The sequence below is a fragment of the Lepus europaeus genome, chromosome 6, assembly GCF_033115175.1.
Source record: "Lepus europaeus isolate LE1 chromosome 6, mLepTim1.pri, whole genome shotgun sequence".
Lineage (NCBI taxonomy): Eukaryota > Metazoa > Chordata > Mammalia > Lagomorpha > Leporidae > Lepus > Lepus europaeus.
The window spans coordinates 130,185,442-130,207,788 of NC_084832.1; the positions used below are offsets into that span (position 1 = coordinate 130,185,442).

Consider the following 22,347-nt stretch of genomic DNA (forward strand, 5'->3'; position numbering starts at 1 on the left):
AGAAAACAAAGCTCACTGCACTCCAACCTCTCTTTATGAAGCTTTCAGTCTACAGGGGAGCGGAGTTCCAGGAAAGGTCGGCAGTAGGAAACGTACCGACTGCCCCATGTCACACAATGCTGGAGGGGTTCAAAGGCATGTGTGAAAAGAGTGAAAACACCAAGTTATTAAATACTGCACATGCAGAGAGAATGTTCTACAATGCTCAAGAATGAGCTGGAACCAAGTAAAGTGACTGAGTGACCTCCAACTTGTTCTAAGCGGAAATACCAAGTCACAGGGTAATGCAAGGGTACTTCAGAAACTCATGGAAACAGTGTATTATGAACAAAACAGGTATGGATTTCAAAACGTCCTGTGCCAAGACAAACTTTTAACTCCACTGTCCCTCTTAGTCTTTGAAGTACTGTGTGTGTACATGGCCATCCACTTTGCAACATGTGTGGTATGTGTGACAGCTGCAACAAAGACCTGGAGTCTGCACACCCAACAGCGAACAGCAGTTACAACTGAGACATGGTTTCTAAACTACAGCCCCACATCCTTCTTGTTTGTGCAGTAGGTATGATAAGCAGCATTCGTGGCATCTAGCCACAAGATACCACCAGCATGCCCTCCCCTATTGTAACCCCCCAAACGTCTCTAGAAATTGCATATGTTCTGTTGAGAGAAACTCACTTCTAACTGAAAAATACTGCCCTAGTGGCTATGGGAAAGCAATGGAATCTGAACAGCGGCCATCTATCTATACAGTTGTCATATACCGCACAAGTATCTCATGCATCACACATATTGCACTGTGGGCTACATATACATGCCACACATACATATCATATGCTTCAAGCATGTATCATAGATTATGTGTCTCATGTATGTTTTAGGTGTCTAATATTTGACCTATGTCACATGGGCTCCATGTCTGACGTACTGCCATAGAAATTCTATACATCTCATGAATGTCATACAAAAACATACTGCATGCGTATATCATGTATGTGCCATATATAATATGCACCTCATAAGTAAATTGCATACATGTCATTTCATGTGAATATCATTCACAATGTCATGTACCTCATGTGTCATGTCATGTATATCACATGTCATATACCACATATATCCTGTGTTAAGTGCCATTAATGACATTTTCTAATACAGGTATCCCTTATTGTTCTTTTTTGTAAGGTTTTATTTATTTGAGAGGCAGAGTTAGAGAGAGGGATAAACAGAGAGAAAGGTCTTCTATCCACTGGTTCACTCCCCAAATGGTAACAACAGCTGGAGCTTGGCTGATCCGAAGCCAGGTGCAAGGAGCTTCTTCCAGGTCTCCCCCAGAGGTGCAGGGGCCCAAGCACTTGGTTCATCTTCTACTGATTTCCCAGGCCATAAGCAGAGAGCTGGATCAGAAGAGAAGCAGCCGAGACATGAACTGGCACCCATATGGAATGCCAGTACCATAGGCACTCCGTCCCTGTTTTTTTTTTTTTTTTTTTTTTTTGACAGGCAGAGTTAAGACAGTGAGAGAGAGAGAGAGACAGAGAGAGTTACAGACAGTGAGAGAGAAAGACAGAGAGAAAGGTTTTCCTTCCGTTGGTTCATTCCCCAAATGGCCGCAATGGCTGAAGCTGTGCCGATCCAAATCCAGGAGCCAGGTGCTTCTTCCTGGTCTCCCATGGGGGTGCAGGGGCCCAAGCACTTGGGCCATCCTCCACCGCTATCCCAGGCCACAGCAGAGAGCTGGACTGGAAGAGGAGCAACAGGGACTAGAACTGGCACCCATATGGGATGCCGGCGCCACAGGTGGATTAACCTAGTGTGCCACAGCACCGGCCCCACTCCTGCATTTCTAACAAGATGATCTGAAATGATTATAACAAATTTACTAAACAACTATTATTGTAAAGAACTTCACAGTATTAACTTGTCCTGAACATATCATAAGGCATCTATTCTCTTGTAAAACACAGATAATAAAATGTTCTCAGGGGGTTGCCACAGCAAGTGCCGGGGTTAGAAACACTGCAGTTGCTAACCCTTGCCCCTCAGCTCTTGAGCACACCAGCACTGCACTGAGACACAAGGGTGACACTGCGAGGGATCTGGGGATGCTGCCTAACCACCTTCCCTGCCGCACTTCCAGTGCATCCAACAGCGGCCCACACGATACCACCGCTCAGCGCATGTGTGAAAGGACTACATGTGCAGCAGCTGCCCGTGCCTGTCCCTCAGCCAACGCTAGCTGCTGGGGAGACGCTGACATAAATGTCTCAGCTATCAACTTACATCCATCGTTGCACTAGGCAGGATGAAATGAGACTGAATATAACTGTTCTATTACTGGGGAACAGTAGCATCTTAAAAGCAAAATCAGGTTAAGTAATTACTTAAATTCATTAAATGCATATGTTAGAAAAGTGTTAACACAGACATTTTTACTTATTTATTTGAAAGGCAGAGGGACAGGGGAAGGGAAGGGGAGGGGGAGGGGGAGGGGGAGCGGGAGAGAGGGAGAGAAAGTGGGAGCAGGAGCAGGAGCGGGAGCAGGAGTGGTTCACTAATTGGTCACCAACAGCTGGGGCTGGGCCAGGCCAAAGCCAGGAACCTGGAACTCCATCTGGGTCTCCCACGTGGGTGACAGGGACCCAGCACTTGGGTTATGTTGTGCTGCTTTCCCAGGAGCATCTGCAGGGAGCTACACTGCAAGTCGAGCAGCCTGGACTTGAAACAACGCCTCTGTGGGATGCTGGCATTGCAGGCGGCAGTTTCACCTGCTGCGCTGTGAGGCCGGGCCCTAACACGGGTATTATGTCCTATGCATCTCCGGGGATTGGTGGAGATGGTGCAGTTCTCTGCATGTCTAATAATGCTGCCTGTGTATGAGTCACAGAACCACAGAGTTAAAAAGAATTCTGGAGTCAGCCTAATTCTATGTTTCAAGTAGGGATAGATGACAGATTTTATTCTTCAGTAATTACAAGGTAGCAAAGAGCTAGGCTTACTTAACAACTCTAGCTTTCTAGAAACCATCAAGTACCTGGAAGCGTCTTCAGGGGAGAGTCCTCTCTGGGCACAGCTTTCCTCAGCTACTGCACATCACCTGAGGAGCCACTGGGACGGGCACCAGTGAACTGCTGAATCAGTGAAACCTTTGCACTGAAGATAAGCCACTGTGGAGAGGCTGCAAGTGTCGGTATGTAGTTTGATGCTGACATGGAAATGACACAGCCGGGCAACCCTGCTCGTGACTTCCAAGCACTGAGGCTGAGACAGCTTCCGAAAGCTGGAGCCCCAACCTGCTCTCTAGGGCATGCTGAGGCATCAGGGCTGCATCCCAGGTTTGCTTCACTGCTGAAGCTGTGGGCATCTTTTACAGGAAGCCCCTCAGAGGCCAGCGGGCGTCACCCCTTCTGGACACTGTGGAGGGCGGGTGCCATGCCTCAAGGACCTTCCTTTGATGCCACAGGACAGCAGAAGTGGCGATGCTGTGGGCAGTGCGTTAGATCTGTAAGTACGTGTGTGTGTGTGTGTGTGTTTCCTTGCAAGCACAAGACCAGCACACAGAGACTTCGAGACAGGCCTAAAGCTGCATGACAGCTATCATCTATATGCTTTCTTTGTATTGTGACAGAATAAACACAAAATGTGATTTTAACCGTACTTAGGCACACGATGACTGGGGTTCAATACCTTCACCCTGCTTACAACATGCACAACTATCTGCAGAACGTCTCGGCATACCCAACAGGAACTGCACCTCTCAGCCCATAGCCCCTACTCCCCCATCCCAGCCCTGAACATCTAACCAACTGCCCATTCTGTTGGCTCATTTTAATAATGCTGCTTTTAGCAAAATAACTTAACATTCATTGAGCACTTAGTAGGTGGGCGGGTCCCGCACTCAGCATTGTACATGGATTAGCTCACTGCTCATCAGCACTGGGAGGGGTCCTGTTATCAAACCTTTACACAGTCCATGCAGGGAAAAAGAACCGCTGAGCACCAAAACACTCCTTTCACAGCATTTCAATTCAAACAGTACAATGAAGAAGTCTGCCCAAGGCGGGGTTTCCAAGCACAGAGAGACTGTACTTTGAAGCAACACTTGCTGAAAGTTGTTCTAAGGAGAAGTTTTGGTTTTGTTTCTAACAACAAAGCAAATCAAGAGGTCTTCACTAGAATGACTATTGAATTTTCCTAACAGAAACTGCAGAGAAACTGCCTACTTGTTCCACCCCAGTGAATACCACTGCTTTTATACCGAAGGCTTATCCCAGTGAGTTGAACCAGGGGTGTCCTGTTTTAGTCCCACCCACTTCACCCTTTCCACTTGTCCCTACTGGGTCACAGCGGTGCTACCCAATACCTTACAATTTATACCACACACATCACAACCCCCTTTATGATCACTGATTCATCTTCGTTGCCTATAAGACAGTAGACAAATTTTTCAGACTCAGGTGAGTGCTATATCTTAATGTTATTAATCGGGCTTATGGAGGCTTCCCTGTCAAGTATGAACACCTGCTTTTTCCAGCAGCAGCTTCTTGGTTGTAACAGCCAAATCACCCATCAGAAATTATGACACATCGCATTTTAAAGTCCCTGTGACTGCCACTGCTGTATGCTGTCCATCACGCAGGCTTGGTCCATGACTTACTAGATGACGGCCTGATTAGGCAATAAATGCTTGCTTTTTGCAGTGGAAATTTCACGTAGCCTTCATATTAATTTCATAGTATTAGTGCATATATATATATATATATATAGAACCTGAATTACATTTTAATTATATAAACCATTCTACAAATTACTGGAATGACTCCCACAAAGCATTGTCTCAGGCTGCATAAAGACAAAGTTTTTGTGTTTTCAGACTGCAACAACACAAGGTTTTTTGAGGGGGTGAAAGACCACTCACTGACACACACATGCGAGCTGATGGGAAGGCGAGAGTACCTCCGGCTGGACAGATTAAGGAGGGCTTCAGGAAAGAAGGTCTGCTGTCTGGTCACAGACTCTACATTACACCTGCTGTGGGACCTTCATCACCACATTATTTAGCCTCGCTAAGCCTGGGTTTCTAAAAGGTCATGGGAATAACTTACAGCCCCACTCAGAAGGTTACTGTGATTGAAACAAGTGAACAGTTATGAATCTGTCACACCGTGTTCGGCAGACGGCAAGTTTTCATCCATGAACAGCTGCTTTGTCCGGAAATTTAAAACAGCAACAGACAGCTGCTCAACAGAGTAACTGCCTATCTGGAGAGGACACGGGCACGGTTTAGGAGAGCATTTCCATGGCGTGTTCAGGCGTGAGACGTGATGCCTGCTGGAGGGAAAGATGAGGCAGAGGGGGAGGGAGACGGGCAGACAGACAGCGGCCTGGAACATCGAAGGCAAAGGCCCCAGGGAGAAGGAAGGGCTTTGAGTGGCTGGGAAAATGAGCCCTGTGCAGGGGTGTGGCCACGGGCCCCGCTGGAAAAAGAGGTTTCCAACACGGGTCAGTGCGGCAGATGTCATCCACGCATGCAGCCAGGGGGCACATCCTGGGGGCTGCTCCCAGAGCCTGCCCCAAAGCAGGCAGAAACGGAAGCTCCTCAGCTTCACCAACTCCTCCGCCTCACTCGGCACCAAGCAGCCGCCAGAGCCCTCCACAGCAGTGGGAGCCTGCTCCATTCCAGTGCTCGGCCTCAGCTCTGTTCCTCTTCGATTCCCATTAGCCTCAGCATCCTGGATGCAGTCTTGCTCCCTGGAGCAGGGACACACAGCGTCCCACATCTGGCCTCTGGGCTTGGGCAGTCCTGTGTTTAACTCGTGGCTACTCAGTTTGAGAGCTGTGTACTTTGCTTTTTCTCTAAAACTCTGAATGAAAAATTCTATGTAAGAAAAACACCTGCTGTGCAAGGGCTGTGACAATGGAGCCTGCAGGAAATGTTGAGGAAGCCAGACGAAAGGGCTCGGTGGAAGAACCCGATTCACCACCCCAAACGCTGCAGACATCCAGAGAGCTGCCCACAGTGCACATCTTGACTAAGAACATAACTGATCTCCAAGAGCCCTGCCAAGGGACGGGTAGAGGCGAACGTCAGGGCCCTCAGGACGTGAAGGACACTTCCTGAAGACAAACTGCTCCCTCCTCTTTGTGTGTCAACAGTGTAAACTGTTTTCAGAAAGATTTGATTCCATATAATGTAGTATGAATATTTACTAATGATCAAAAAAAAAAAAAAAAATCTAACAATTCTCTTCCACTTGGCTCCTGCACAGGATAAACTCAGTTGATTTTCAATCTAACAGACTGTAGACACCAAATATTGCCTCTCCCTAGTACTGAGCGCAAAATTACCTGTGAAGCCGATTCGGTGCACTCTGGTCTGCAATTACAATGGGTGATTTCTGGAGACCCAGCCAGCGCCCACTGGACAGAATCTCAGGAAGGCTGAAATATGTGCCTCATTCTTGATTCCTGCAAATCTGGGACTATTTACGGGCATCTGTGTTTTAATTTATTTATGTCATAAATGGTCAAAACCAGATCATTATGAATCACAAATTGTCATGTATACAATTAGATCGACTTTTAGGGAAAAACAAACAGTTGCAGTCAACTGATGTCATTTTCCTTGATGAAACATTTTTTTTAAGATACTGATAACAGGTAGTAAAAAGGTGCTTGGCTTTGCAGTAAAGGTAAGATTGTACAAAGGCAAGGTTGATTTAAAGACCACAGATGGGCCTTTCAAAAATCTGCAGACACACACACAAAAATCCTTGCATGATAGGGTACTTTATATTTTGTAGACTGTTCAAGGCAAATTAGAGCACACATCATTTATAGAGAGACCTACGTCTTAAAAGGCTACACATACCAGAAAGTTCCTTTCAGCTGTTTAGCTTAATGTTTATTATAGTAGAGGTCCAAGCCCACGCTTCCTCCAGCCGAGAGTGCTGAGATGGCAGGGAGAGCCCATCTCATCCTCCGGAGGCGCCCTCCACACCTCCGCTCGGCGTGTGCTCCTGGGCTCCTCGTCAGGGCTAAGTCACAGCTGCTGGACTGAGAACTGTCCTGTGGGGTTTCTGTGTCACAGGACATTTGTGCCCTCACTCAACAGTCACTTAGCAGGCACTGGAGTTATTTTTGTAGCCACCCATTCTCTCCCTGTGGTTAGACTAGGCACTCGTGCAGGCAGGCATTAAACCTCGGGAGACACAGGTGCTGGCGGCTTTGCTCTGCACCTTCACACACACCACGCACTCCTGTGCACGGAGGAGCTCAGAAGATGGGGCATGTGGAGAGTGAGGCCCCCACACCGCATTTCAAAGGCCTTTATGCCATCACCTTACAGGGATCAGATCACTTTATCATGTTACACGCCGCAGCAGAAAACACAGATTATTTTAACACGCCAGCCCGGGGCGTGATGCCCGATGTGCCCACCTTCCTGGCTGTGCAGAGAGGACACGGCTTCCCTTTTCTGAGCCGCAGCTTCCTCTTCTGTGCTGACTCCTGGAGAGGGTTAGCACAGGGCGAGGGGTGAGCTCACCACAGCAACACAGAATAAGCTGGTCCTAATCGACGTCTGGCTTGGCTCCCTGGGTGCGAGGACAGCCTGCTCTCTGGCCCACAACCTAATTTAACATACAGCATTCGCCCACCTACCCCCTCATGTCTGCCAGGGCTGGCACCTTCCTGATCACACTCCCATTGGCCAACAGCCTCTAGGAACTGTTGGCCCAGAGTCAGTCGGACAGGCTACCATGGAGTGAGAGGGAAGAATGCAGAGCCTGGTGCTCAGCTTGCCTTCTTCATTCTGTGCCTACTGACACCAGCTAACTCTGCATTTTCTCTCAGAGCCAGCGCATTAAGCAGCCAAGCAGACTATGAAAACTGTTCAAGTGGGCTTCTTCATCTGGTGTAATGGGTTTTTCTCACCCCAGTACAAGAATGTATTTCCCTTTTATTAACATCCACTAACTGCCTACAATACATAAAACATGATGTGACACCATATGAAAACCACAAAATTGTTGGCAGCACCTCTACTCCCCAAGGAACCCATACTCCACTGGGAAGGAATGGGGTGGAGGAGGAAAGGACAAAATAGAGGGTCAAGCTTTGGCCTGGGCCTCAAGAGGCCACTTAAAGACACTTGGCATCCCACGTCGGAGTGCCTGGATTCCAGCCCCGGCTCCGCTCCTGAATCCAGCTTCCTGCTAATACCCACTCTGAGAAACCGCTGTGATGCCACTCATGTTGGAGACCTGCACTGAGTTCTCGGCTTCCCATTTCAGCCTTGACAGAGCCCTGGCTATGGTGGGCACTGGTGGAGTGAACCAGCGGATGGGAGCTCATTCTGTCTCTGTCTCCACCTCTCAAACTAAGTTATTAATTTAAAAAAGGAAAATAAGAAAGCTAAAAGGCAAGAGGAAAGGCCACAGTAAGTGTGTCAATGATGGAGGAGACCAGAACTGAGAATGCCAAAGTAAGATACGAACAGAAGTGGCACAAGCTCTGTCCGGAGGCACCTGCTGTAATAACTCTGAATCCTCACTGCCTTTTGTCATATTGGCTATACTCCTTCATCTATGAACTTGGTCATGACTGACTCAAACCTCACATGGGAAATTTTCTTTGTTACTTTATAAAATTTTGTATTGATAGAAAGAGAACCGATTGCATATATTTCATAGGTAAGGGTCTAGGAAGATAACCACACTTCCCTCCCTCCCTGTCTCCCTTCCTTAATCTCCCTGTCCCTCCTTTTTTATTTATTAATTTTTGCAATTTGACTAGATTCTTGTATACCACATTTTGGTTTAAATCTTAAAATGTTTCCCTAGAATCTAATTTATTCTCTCAACTCTCAGTGGGAGTTTGATGGAGACTCATTTATCCCCGGGATGAAACTGGCTGATATGGGGTTTTGGGTGGAAGTCTTAGTGGCTTCTTGCAGAACGCATTCACACGTCACCATGGCGCAGGGCCCTCCAGGAGCGCACCCTCCCTCAGTGGGGACGCATCTCCCCCTGCTCCACCACCACCGCCTCCTCCTGCATCGCCTCTTCTCAGTCTCCCTCCGGGAGTGTCTCCTCCCAGTCTGCAGACTCACCGCTCTCAGGAGTCTCTGAGCTTCAGGAAAATCAGACTGATAGCTAAGGCAGGTGATTAATCCTTCCAAACCCAGGAATGCTGAGAAGTGCTTAACCTAAAATTCTTCTTTCTATACATACAGCTGAGAAATATAACATTAACGTAGCAAATGAACTCACTAAAATATGCAATTTCCTATGTGGCATAAGACGACACTGACAGCGGTGGGCAGCACAGACCCCCTGGTCTTCCTGGGGGTCCAGGACCTCAGCATGAATAGGATCCTTACAGGGCTGACCTCTGTGTAAATGCAGGACAGAAACACAGACACACATGCACGGATAAAATGTCCACTGCCACTGGTGACTGGAAGGAGACATCACTTCTGCCTGTGTTTGAATGAGAAGAAAATCATGTTTGCCTTTACAGAGTGGTGAAATATGCCATTTAGCAAATGAATTTATACAAATCATGGATTACGATCTCCTGTAGACCTGCAGAAGCTTCCCAGGAAAAGCCTTAAAGAAAACCGTGTCAGACACACAAGGACCGAAAACACACAGGCCATGGCACCACGTTTAAGGAAGGCAGACTGAGGCCCGTCAAACTTCAGATAGTGTCAGGGCCAGTGGCCCTGGCCCGACATGAGATGCAGCAGGCTGAGGCTGTCCCTTATCTAATCCTGTTTCCTGTGCTTATTGTTCTGAAGGCACAAGACTCTTTGTCCCACATTCCTGCAGGCAGGATGTGACTTCTGATGAAGGTGTATGATGTTCTTTGCTCTATCAGCAGAGCTTGTACCCTGATCTTTGCTACCTTGTAAACTTGTTTTGTTCCTGTGCTATGCAAGATTGCACACAATGAATGTTATCTGTATGGGGCCTGGGGTATATATCCTTGTCTTTCTGTGTGCTCGGGGCTGGAGGTTGAAGAGTTTCCCCAGGGAGATGGCCTCCAGTCCCTCATCGTCGGGCCCCCTACCTTGGCCTGGAACGTGATGAGGCAATAAACGTGGCGATGAATTGACTGAGTGCTGTGTCTCCGTGTGGTTTGTCAGGTGGCCTCCAACAAGATAGTGCGGCAACACAGTAACATTCATGGCGTGATGCAAAGATATATAGAACTGGTAGACATAAATGGGATCAAAACCACAAGGAAAGAGTAAGAACCAAGGAAAACAAAATTCTTGATAGAGAAGCATCCAGAAATGAAAAACACACTATTCAGAATAAAAGGAAATTCACTGATGAACCTAATCAAAATGTTATATCAAAGACAGGGTCAATATGAAGACATCAATTCAGGCACAGCACTGAGAGAACAAGAGATGCAAAACACGGCAAGCAAAGAAACACAAGAGTCAAGGCCGACATGCAAGTATCCCAGGTACAAAGTCCAGAAGGAAAGAACAAGACGATGGGAAAGATGCAGTGTTCAAGGAGACAGTACCTTGGTGTCTCCTAGACCAGGCAGAGACATGAGTCCCACGCATGACAAATGCAAGCCCATCCAAACTCAGACGCGCTCTTTGGGACCACGCATTTGGAGACCAGGGGATTCTAAAAGTAGTAAGTGAAAAAATCCTGTTTTCAATGGCTCACAAGTGAAATTGGGAGGCCCAGAATATAATGGAATTTGCTCTGGCGGCTGAGAAAGAACTGGCCTAAGTGTGAGAACATCATCCAGTCCTCCTCTGTCCGTGGCCGAGAGCTTGCACTGGCAGAGAGCACCAGAGTACTGGGACGTCCCGGACGAATAAAGGAGACAGAGGAGGCATGGACTGCAAGCAACAAAACAAGGGGAGTGCAAATGCATTCTGTGTGCACCTGGGAATAGAGGAGATGACCCAGAGAGCTGCTCACGTCTTCACCTTGCTGATGTCCCCTAGCACAGGGCCTGGACCCACCTCCACCCTCCCTCTGATGGCAGCTGATGAACACATATAACAAACTTAGAGTTTATGAGTGAGAAAATTACAGAACATCCTCAGGTACCATATGGGGGTTCCTGAAGGAAGCGAGATTTCGTCTGGAAGATGCAGACTCCTCGACAACCACAGACCTCTACTAGCAAGCCCGTTACTGAGGAGAAGCAGGTGTCCTGGAGGACACGGGCACCGACCTCCACTATAAACCAGGGACAGAGAAAACCCAGCAGCCCAGAAGTGACGACGGAGCTCTGCTTCCCATGACACGCTCTATGCACACGCACCGCTTGTTCGCAACACTCATGAGGTATTCACAAAGTGGTAGAAAGTGACTTCATCTGGTTTGCTTCAAATAAAAACAAGTAAGGAGGAATACAGATTCTAGAAATCTAAGGCACAGTACAGGTTACAATACAAGAGTGACCCACTGAAAAAGATGTATCGATAGTTAAAGCAACAAGGAAGATCTTATCCAAATTCCCCAATAATCACAGCTGGGCTTTCCTGTTGTTCACCTGCTCTGCAGTAGCTCAAGCTCCGCTGCCCCTTGGAAGTCTCTGATAAGCCCTCATTCCTACTGTTAATCAGGTGGCCTATGACACACAAATGAGAGGTTCTCCAAGTACCCCAAGAGACCTGGAAGAGTAAACACTGAGAAATTCTACTTTTTGAACGTATAAAGACAGATTTTCACAGCACATTGTTAAAGATTTGCATTAGATCTAAAATACTTAACTGTTAAGTAAACATAATAGCAAATTGTAAATTAAAATTTTCAAACCACTGAACTGAGTAAATTCATAGTTACATCTGGTTTATGAATGAGTCAAGAAAACCTGAGGGGCTGATGCTGTGGTCTAGCAGGTAAAGTCGCCTGCAGCGCCTGCATCCCACATGGGCACCGGTTCCGGTTTTGGTGCTCCACTTCCAATCCAGCTCCCTGCTAATGCGCCCAGGAAAGCAGCAGCAGATGGCCCAGGTCCTTGGGCCCCTCCACCCACGTGAGAGACCCGGAAGAATGCATTCAAGATGATAACTAAAAAAGGGTTATCGCGTTGGGAAAAGCCAAGGTTGTAAACTTATTCTTTTCACTGCATTTATCAAGTTATCTCTAAGTTTCTACTCAAATTCTCTTCTCACACAAAAAGACACACGTTTCGGTCACAAAATTTCACAGTGCCTCATTTTGGTAAGAAAAGGTATACAATGTTATACATGTTTTCAATATTTTCTCCTGCTTCTAAATGTTTTCCATCTTCCTATATAAAATGATTAAATTTGTGCAAGCTTTTGAAAGCCATGCCTTAAAGAAAGCTAAGTGGTCATGAAATTAAATCAATATACAGTGTCCATGCTAATCCAGCCATGCCACGGAACTCGGTGGATCTGACATTAACAATAAAATCTAACTCCACGTACTGCTAGCAAAATAACCTTGTGTTAAAAGGATTTACTACATATAATAATATTCATATACATACATATATACATATCAATGCATAAAATAAATGTTTTTAACCAACCACCTTCAATCCATTTGAAATCAGTTTTGCAGTAAAACAATTCTCATGTGCTTTATGCATGACTTTGTCTTTCTGAGGCTACAAATACTAAAAATCTGCAAAAACACTTAGGAATGCAACTGAAATTTATATTCATTTAACTATTGACTACTGATAATTAAATTCTCATCTTATATTTTGATCTGAGGCTAAGAAACCCATTATTTTATACACAAGGGAAAAAAACCCGCCATTTATCACCAAAATGTCTGATTTCCTTTTTGATACTGTAGCATGTTTTTTTCAGCTTTACCACTTGATACCAACTTTTCACCAGTTACAGACATTTTAATTTGATTTAAGTCAACAGTTGCTTACAGGAGACTGTCCTATATTTTAGAATTATGTTTCAAATCATTACTAAGAGATGTGCTTTTAGTATAATGAGGTAGCTTTGCATATTAATTAGCTCATCAGGCACATGTGTGCTGAGTTGAACAGTTCTGCAGTAAATACAACATGGCAGGGACAGAGCTGCTGAACCTCAGCACACAGACTTCTAAAACATTTCACTGAGTCATCCAAGAAATACCATCCTGATCAACCCCAGTTAAACGCCTGTTGGAATACTAGGATGTTTAATTAAAAATGAAACTATACTATATGTGTGGGTGATTTTAAACAGCGGCTAAGAAAGAAGTCCATGGAAAATTGGCCTCACTCAGTAAAAAGCACACACAGTCCTTCTGTGCAGATGGCCCATGGATTCTGCCATCCCCACTAAGAAACTGACAGAAGGGGTTCAGGGGAGAACCCGCTCCCCCTTGGCAGCAAGACCTGGCAATGTCACACGTGTTATGGGAGTCTCTTGAAACCCAAGTCAGTCCCATGGCTTCACGCTCAGGGGCCCCAATCTGAGAGCTGGATCATGGCCAGGAGGGCCACGCGTCGGCCTCATCTACCTATCAGAGAGCAGCCAACTGCAGCAGGGTGAGCCCAGGCCATTCCCACACTTTGAAATCTTCCCAATCCTCATGCTCCCCTAAGCCTGGGAGGGCAAAACTGCCACCGCCTTCACCAGCCTTCACCAGGAGGACACCAGGGTCATCTGGCAGGTGAAACTGTGGGCGCAGCAGAAGGCAAAGTAAAGAGCGAGAGCATGGTGAGTTTCAGCAGATGCCAGGGCACAGGGCACGATGGGAAACCAGAGGGAAAGGGAGGCTCCCTGGGTCAAGCGTCAGATCTGCTGGCTTTCGGAGCGCAGGTCTGGGTCTACAAGGATGCACCCTGTATGTCTCTTCCCCTCCCTGGGCCTATGTACCTCCCCTGCCACATGAGAGAACAGGACCAGTGTTCGCAGAAGGCCTCCTTAAAGAAACACTCAAAAATTGCAGCAAACACGGGTACGGGCTCTCCACTGCTGTCCACATCAGTGAGCTCCCGCTGGTGTCCTTTCATTCCCCAAACACCTATGGAACACCCAACAAGGTGCAGGCCGGAGGACACCAAGGACAGACCTGTCCCCTTGTGCAATCAGTGTCCGGGGTGGGAACAGGGTGGGGAGAAGCTGCATGAATGAGCTGGGGCCACATCTCTACAGGCCTTACTACCATGTTTTAAAACATGCCCTTTGGGACCAATGTTGTGGCACAGCAGGTTAAACTGCTGCCTGTGATGACAACATCCCATAAGCATTCTGGTTGAAGTTTTAGCTGCTCCACTTTTAATCCAGCTCCCTGCTAATGTGCCTGGGAAGGCAGTGGGAGATGGTTCAAGTACTTGAGCCCCTGCATTCACCTGGGAGATCCAGAAGTTCTTGGCTACTGGCTCCAGCTTGGCTCAGCCAGACCATTGCAGGCATTTGGAGAGTGAATCAGAGGATGGAGATGGTTTATGACTTTCAGATAAAAAAGAGATACTAGAGGGCCATTGGAGTAGATGTGCCTGACTTTGGTCCACTGTATCTTACGGTCATGACAGTTAATTACCAAAAATCTGAATTTTTAACAAGTTAGCAAGCTCTAGAGATGATTCACATGCACAGAGTGTTTGGGGAACTGCTAATTTAAGGACAGACCCCCCACATTTTCTCTCAGGGACCATTGAGATCACTCAGAGGCCCTGGGAAAGGGATGCGTGAGTGACACAAGTGTCCTCTGAGCATCCCTCGCTGTGCACCAGGAGGCGTTGATTCAGCAGAAGCCCACTTCCCGCATGGAGCAGAATGTGTGCTGCCTGATGACCTGACCCAGCCGTGTCTGTGTGAAGCAGGTGGCTCTGCAGGAGGAGTGGAGGCTACGCGTACAGGTGTGTATCACTGTTTACGATACGTGGCAGGACCACCAGCCCCCAGGGCAGCAGCCTTCCTCTAAACAAGACAGCCAGACTCACGGGTGGGCAGCTACTGGACCCACTTACACAACAGTGAAAGAGCTAGCACCCAAACAATGTTAATTAGGATTTAATGTTCAGAACACTTTATGTTTTACTCACAAGGTAGACTTTTCATTTAACAAAGCACTAATTTTGGTGTCCGTAACTATATGCATATCATATATTGTTTTCAATGTTTTTCAGGTTTCAGTACAGCAGGAAGAATGGGCACATGGGGGTGTCATTAGGACGAGGAAACTGCATACTTTCTGTGCCGAGGACTGGAGACTCCTGAATGGCAAAAGCAGAGGCAGGGGGCAGGTGTCCTGGGATTCGAGTTGGCCATAAACTTGAACTCTGCTTTAATACAGTCAATGATTCTAGTAGAAATGGGCTCCAAGTTAGTAAAATGACTTATGAAGCCACCAAACCCTGGGCAATACCACAACCCTTCTGGAAAGTTCCAGCTGCCTCTGGCTGTAATATGCATAGTCTCCTTAGAGTGACCATGGGGAACTGCCCAGGGGATCTGCCTGCTGGCCTCCTCCACCTCCTCATTTTCAGCCCTCACTGCTGAGCCCCTGGAACGCGATTCCATCACGGATTCCTGCACGTATGCCGCACACGTCGCCCTCTAGAACACAGAGGGGACTCTTACCTGTTTCACAGCGGGGTCCGGTGAAGCCCTGGGGGCAGGCACACACGTTAGCTGCGATGCAGGCTCCTCCATTTCGACAGCCATCTTTGCAAAATGCTGAAACAATTCAGACACCAGACTTGAGTGCTTTGGAGTCAGTCGTTCAATAACCTCCAAGCCCAGTTTTTCTGTATGTCGTTGGCTATGTGGACATCAAACTATAAAAGGTATTAGAATTTCATATTCATGTATTTCCATATATGGAAGAAACATCTACACAATCTGTAAAACAGTACTCTTTCCGATGTCAAGACTATACTTCACCAGTTACACCAGTGAGGTTTATGTGAGCACTGTGTGCTTCCTGACACAACGGGAATCACACGGATGCTGAGCCTGCACCTCACTGGAGCTATTTCAGGGGAAGGGAGTCACCCTGGGTGGCATAAAGCCCCCGTGGAGGAGAGACCTGGGGAGGAAATGGTTGAATCCTGGGAGGCTCTGACGCTCGACACTCTGGCCCGAGGGTCAAAACATGGCAGTCCTGGTGCTGCATCCCCTAGCAGGGGCATTTGCTGAGTGGTCTCCATGGTGCCTTGTGCTGCTCTGCCAGGATGGGTCAGGTCCAGGGTCAAGGAAAATCACGGCAGAGCCGGTGGTACCGGACAGAGTCTGGGAGTGAAGGGACAGGAGCCAGGGGTGATTTGGGGACTGGGCTGCCTTCAAAGAAGCCCAGAGAGAAGGAGAGGAAACTCGAAGGGCGAAGCACAATCCTGCTTCTCCTCTAGCTGCCTTCAGCTTGTGAGGTTCTGGGGCCCTTGTGCAGCCTGCAGAGTCTGTGGGGAACCAGCCTGGCCAGCTTGTTCAGGCACAGCCAGAGATTCTGTGCTAGCCTCCCGCCTGTGCTTCCTGTAGGCAGCCAGGACACACTTTCTCCAGGCGCCAAGATGTGGAGATATGAAATATGCTTAGCTAAAGGAACAGGGCTGAACAGGCCATTCGGCTTTATTGGTCCCAGGTCCCAAGCATGCCTTCACCCTAGGCAAAAAACAAACAAACAAACAAAAAAACAAAAAAAACATGCAACCAGGAAAGATTTGCAGATATGCAGCATTTGGACCTCACACCAAGAAAGGGAGCAGCGCCTGGCTGTGTGCATGGCTTCAGGCTATGGGCAAGGTCTCAGACTGCCCATCAGCACTGACCTCGGTGAGGGACAGCCTGCAGCTTCCATCCATTCCCACTGAGAAACACATGGACCTGGGAGCTCCATCCAGGTGACCTGCAGTCCCGCCTTCAGAGGAAGTCACAGACACCTGAAGGCTCCCTTCCCTGAGAACCACGTGTGCACAGGCTGTGATCTCAGGTCCTCATGCTGCAAACCTCATTCTCCAAACCACACAGGAATCATGGAGAAGAGCGGGATGCTGTAGGCCCCGCGATAAGACACTAAGCCCGACACACTGGACACCAGGTGCTTTGCAGAGTGCTGAGGGTTCGGTTGCACAACACTGCAGACTATAAACCTCTGTCTTTTCTCAGAACCTGTACAGCTCTTCTAAGCCAATCTTGGTGGGATTTGGACTCCATAATGAGCGAGTCCCTCTTCACAACTTGCACTGAGGTTTTCTACAGTCTGGAGAACCCACATAATCTGCCAGCCCGCCCATCTCCGATGCCAATCAGTTGTCACAAGCCAGGCCTGAGACCCGTACTCATGAGGCACCCACTGACAACCACCTCTGGAAGGCACAGCACCGCAATGCACTGGCTCACTCAACCCCAAATGAAATAACAGGGAATGTGAACTCTGCCCCACGGGAGTCACCTATCTCCTGGATGTGATGGAGGGAGGACCGCGACGGTGGAAACGTGGGATGTCAGATGCAGCCGGGGTCGCCACTGAAGGATATGAAAGCCTGAGCGGAATGGGCAGTGGCAAGAGTGGTCAGTGGGGATTGGTAACCAGCTAAAGCAGGAAGCTGCGCACGCAGAGACCCGGTCATTCACCACAGCTCTCGAGAGAGCAGAAGAGCAAACGTTCAAACTAATTAAAGTGGAGTATTTCATGGTGGATTGGACTGACGGTGCTGCCCCAAAAAACAGCTGTCATGATGCATAAACGTCTGGGCTCAAAAAGAGACATCAGAAGCTGGGAGACTGGAAAACAGGATACAGAGAGAGATTTGAAGACACTGAATATCCAAAGTCATAGAGGGAACAGTGTGAGTGAACTTGGTGTCGGGCGATCAAACGCTCAAGGTGAAGCTCTCAAAGGAGCAGTCCTACCCCAGCAGGCGCAGGGTGTGCCACAGGTGTAGTCTGCCAGAAGCCACTGGGGCTGAGGTAAGGGGCGCGAGGCAGAGCTGCACCCTGGCTGCTTCAGCACTGGGGAGACCCAGGCGTGCGGGAGACCACGAGCTGCAGGCCCCGCTCCCCGCGGGCTGACCTGCTGGCGTTCCAGCTTTTACCTTTGCACGTGGTTCCGTTGCCCACGTAGCCAGGCTTGCAGACACAGTTGTGTCCTCCCACGGTGTTGAAGCACAAGGCGTTGTCATCGCAGTCGTGCTGACCTGTGGCGCATTCGTCGTGCTCTGAAACAAGGAATGCAGCACTGTTAGGCAGAGCTATGGCAGCAGCTCCTCCAGCCACACACACTGAGGCTGAAGACAACCCCCGCCACACACACTGAGGCTGAGGGCAACCCCCGCCACACACACTGAGGCTGAGGGCAACCCCCGCCACACACTGAGGCTGAGAACAACCCCCGCCACACACACACTGAGGACAACCCCCGCCACACACACACTGAGGACAACCCCCGCCACACACACACTGAGGACAACCCCCGTCACACACACACTGAGGCTGAGGACAACCCCCGCCACACACACACACTGAGGACAACCCCCGCCACACACACTGAGGACAACCCCCGCCACACACACTGAGGACAACCCCCGTCACACACACACTGAGGCTGAGGACAACCCCCGCCACACACACACACTGAGGACAACCCCCGCCACACACACTGAGGACAACCCCCGTCACACACACTGAGGACAACCCCCGTCACACACACTGAGGACAACCCCCACCACACACACACACTGAGGACAACCCCCGTCACACACACTGAGGACAACCCCCACCACACACACACTGAGGACAACCCCCACCACACACACACTGAGGCTGAGGGCAACCCCCGCCACACACACTGAGGACAACCCCCACCACACACACACTGAGGACAACCCCCGCCACACACACTGAGGCTGAGGGCAACCCCCGCCACACACACTGAGGACAACCCCCACCACACACACACTGAGGACAACCCCCGCCACACACACTGAGGCTGAGGGCAACCCCCGCCACACACACTGAGGACAACCCCCACCACACACACACTGAGGACAACCCCCGCCACACACACTGAGGACAACCCCCGCCACACACACACTGAGGCTGAGGGCAACCCCCGCCACACACACTGAGGACAACCCCCACCACACACACACTGAGGACAACCCCCGCCACACACACTGAGGCTGAGGGCAACCCCCGCCACACACACTGAGGACAACCCCCACCACACACACACTGAGGACAACCCCCGCCACACACACTGAGGCTGAGGACAACCCCCACCACACACACTGAGGACAACCCCCGCCACACACACTGAGGCTGAGGACAACCCCCACCACACACACTGAGGACAACCCCCGCCACACACACTGAGGCTGAGAACAACCCCCGCCACACACACTGAGGCTGAGGGCAACCCCCACCACACACACAGTGAGGACAACCCCCACCACACACACACTGAGGCTGAGAACAACCCCGCCACACACACTGAGGACAACCCCCACCACACACACTGAGGCTGAGGACAACCCCCACCACACACACACTGAGGACAACCCCCGCCACACACACTGAGGACAACCCCCGTCACACACACTGAGGACAACCCCCACCACACACACACTGAGGCTGAGGGCAACCCCCGCCACACACACTGAGGACAACCCCCACCACACACACACTGAGGACAACCCCCGCCACACACACTGAGGCTGAGGGCAACCCCCGCCACACACACTGAGGACAACCCCCACCACACACACACTGAGGACAACCCCCGCCACACACACTGAGGACAACCCCCGCCACACACACTGAGGCTGAGAACAACCCCCGCCACACACACTGAGGACAACCCCCACCACACACACTGAGGACAACCCCCACCACACACACTGAGGACAACCCCCACCACACACACTGAGGCTGAGGGCAACCCCGCCACACACACTGAGGCTGAGAACAACCCCCGCCACACACACACACTGAGGCTGAGGACAACCCCCGTCACACACACTGAGGACAACCCCCGCCACACACACTGAGGACAACCCCCACCACACACACTGAGGCTGAGGGCAACCCCGCCACACACACTGAGGCTGAGAACAACCCCCGCCACACACACACACACTGAGGCTGAGGACAACCCCCGTCACACACACTGAGGACAACCCCCGCCACACACACACTGAGGCTCAGGGCAACCCCCACCACACACACTGAGGCTGAGGGCAACCCCCACCACACACACAGTGAGGACAACCCCCACCACACACACACTGAGGCTGAGAACAACCCCGCCACACACACTGAGGACAACCCCCGCCACACACACTGAGGCTGAGGACAACCCCCACCACACACACTGAGGCTGAGGGCAACCCCCGCCACACATACACACTGAGGCTGAGGACAACGCCCGCCACACACACACACTGAGGCTGAGGACAACCCCCGTCACACACACTGAGGACAACCCCCGCCACACACACACTGAGGCTCAGGGCAACCCCCACCACACACACTGAGGCTGAGGGCAACCCCCACCACACACACTGAGGCTGAGGACAACCCCCGCCACACACAGACAACCCCCGCCACACACACTGAGGCTGAGGACAACCCCCACCGCACACACACTGAGGACAACCCCCACCACACACACACTGAGGCTGAGGGCAACCCCCGCCACACACACTGAGGACAACCCCCACCACACACACACTGAGGACAACCCCCACCACACACACTGAGGCTGAGGGCAACCCCCACCACACACACTGAGGACAACCTCCACCACACACACACTGAGGACAACCCCCGCCACACACACTGAGGCTGAGGACAACCCCGCCACACACACTGAGGCTGAGAACAACCCCGCCACACACACTGAGTACAACCCCCACCACACACACTGAGGCTGAGGACAACCCCCGCCACACACACTGAGGCTGAGGACAACCCCCACCACACACACTGAGGACAACCCCCACCACACACACTGAGGCTGAGGGCAACCCCGCCACACACACTGAGGACAACCCCCACCACACACACTGAGGACAACCCCCACCACACACACACTGAGGACAACCCCCGCCACACACACTGAGGCTGAGGGCAACCCCGCCACACACACTGAGCCTGAGAACAACCCCCGCCACACACACTGAGGCTGAGGACAACCCCCACCACACACACACTGAGGCTCAGGGCAACCCCCACCACACACACACTGAGGCTGAGGGCAACCCCCACCACACACACTGAGGCTGAGGACAACCCCCGCCACACACACTGAGGACAACCCCCGCCACACACACACTGAGGCTGAGGACAACCCCCACCACACACACACTGAGGACAACCCCCGCCACACACACACTGAGGCTGAGGGCAACCCCCACCACACACACTGAGGACAAACCCCACCACACACACTGAGGCTGAGGACAACCCCCGCCACACACACACTGATGACAACCCCCGCCACACACACACTGAGGCTGAGGACAACCCCCGCCACACACACTGAGGCTGAGGACAACCCCCACCACACACACTGAGGACAACACCCACCACACACACTGAGGACAACCCCCACCACACACACAGAGGCTGAGGACAACCCCCGCCACACACACTGAGGCTGAGGACAACCCCCGCCACACACACTGAGGCTGAGGACAACCCCCGCCACACACACTGAGGACAACCCCCGCCACACACACTGAGGACAACCCCCGCCACACACACTGAGGACAACCCCCGCCACACACACTGAGGACAACCCCCACCACACACACACTGAGGACAACCCCCGCCACACACACTGAGGACAACCCCCGCCACACACACTGAGGACAACCCCCACCACACACACACTGAGGACAACCCCCGCCACACACACACTGAGGCTGAGGACAACCCCCGCCACACACACTGAGGCTGAGGTCAACCCCCACCACACACACAGAGGCTGAGGACAACCCCCATCACACACACTGAGGCTGAGGACAACCCCCGTCACACACACTGAGGCTGAGGACAACCCCCGCCACACACACTGAGGACAACCCCCACCACACACACTGAGGACAACCCCCACCACACACACTGAGGACAACCCCCGCCACACACACTGAGGACAACCCCCACCACACACACACTGAGGACAACCCCCGTCACACACACTGAGGCTGAGGACAACCCCCGCCACACACACTGAGGACAACCCCCGCCACACACACTGAGGACAACCCCCACCACACACACTGAGGACAACCCCCGCCACACACACTGAGGACAACCCCCGCCACACACACTGAGGACAACCCCCACCACACACACACTGAGCACAACCCCCGTCACACACACACTGAGGCTGAGGACAACCCCCGCCACACACACTGAGGCTGAGGACAACCCCC

At 50.7% G+C, this 22,347-nt stretch overlaps 1 protein-coding gene across 2 annotated transcripts in view; it reads right to left on the bottom strand.

Annotated features, from left to right (window-relative positions):
• Positions 1-22,347, bottom strand: part of NELL2 (neural EGFL like 2) — a 482,922-nt gene that overhangs the window by 63,336 nt on the left and 397,239 nt on the right. For both annotated transcript variants that reach the window (XM_062195104.1, XM_062195103.1), the window contains exons 15-16: positions 18,004-18,126; positions 15,554-15,649 (exon numbers count right to left, since the gene is read on the bottom strand). In XM_062195104.1, coding sequence (XP_062051088.1) covers positions 15,554-15,649; positions 18,004-18,126 — 219 coding nt within the window. The remainder of the gene's footprint in view (positions 1-15,553; positions 15,650-18,003; positions 18,127-22,347) is intronic.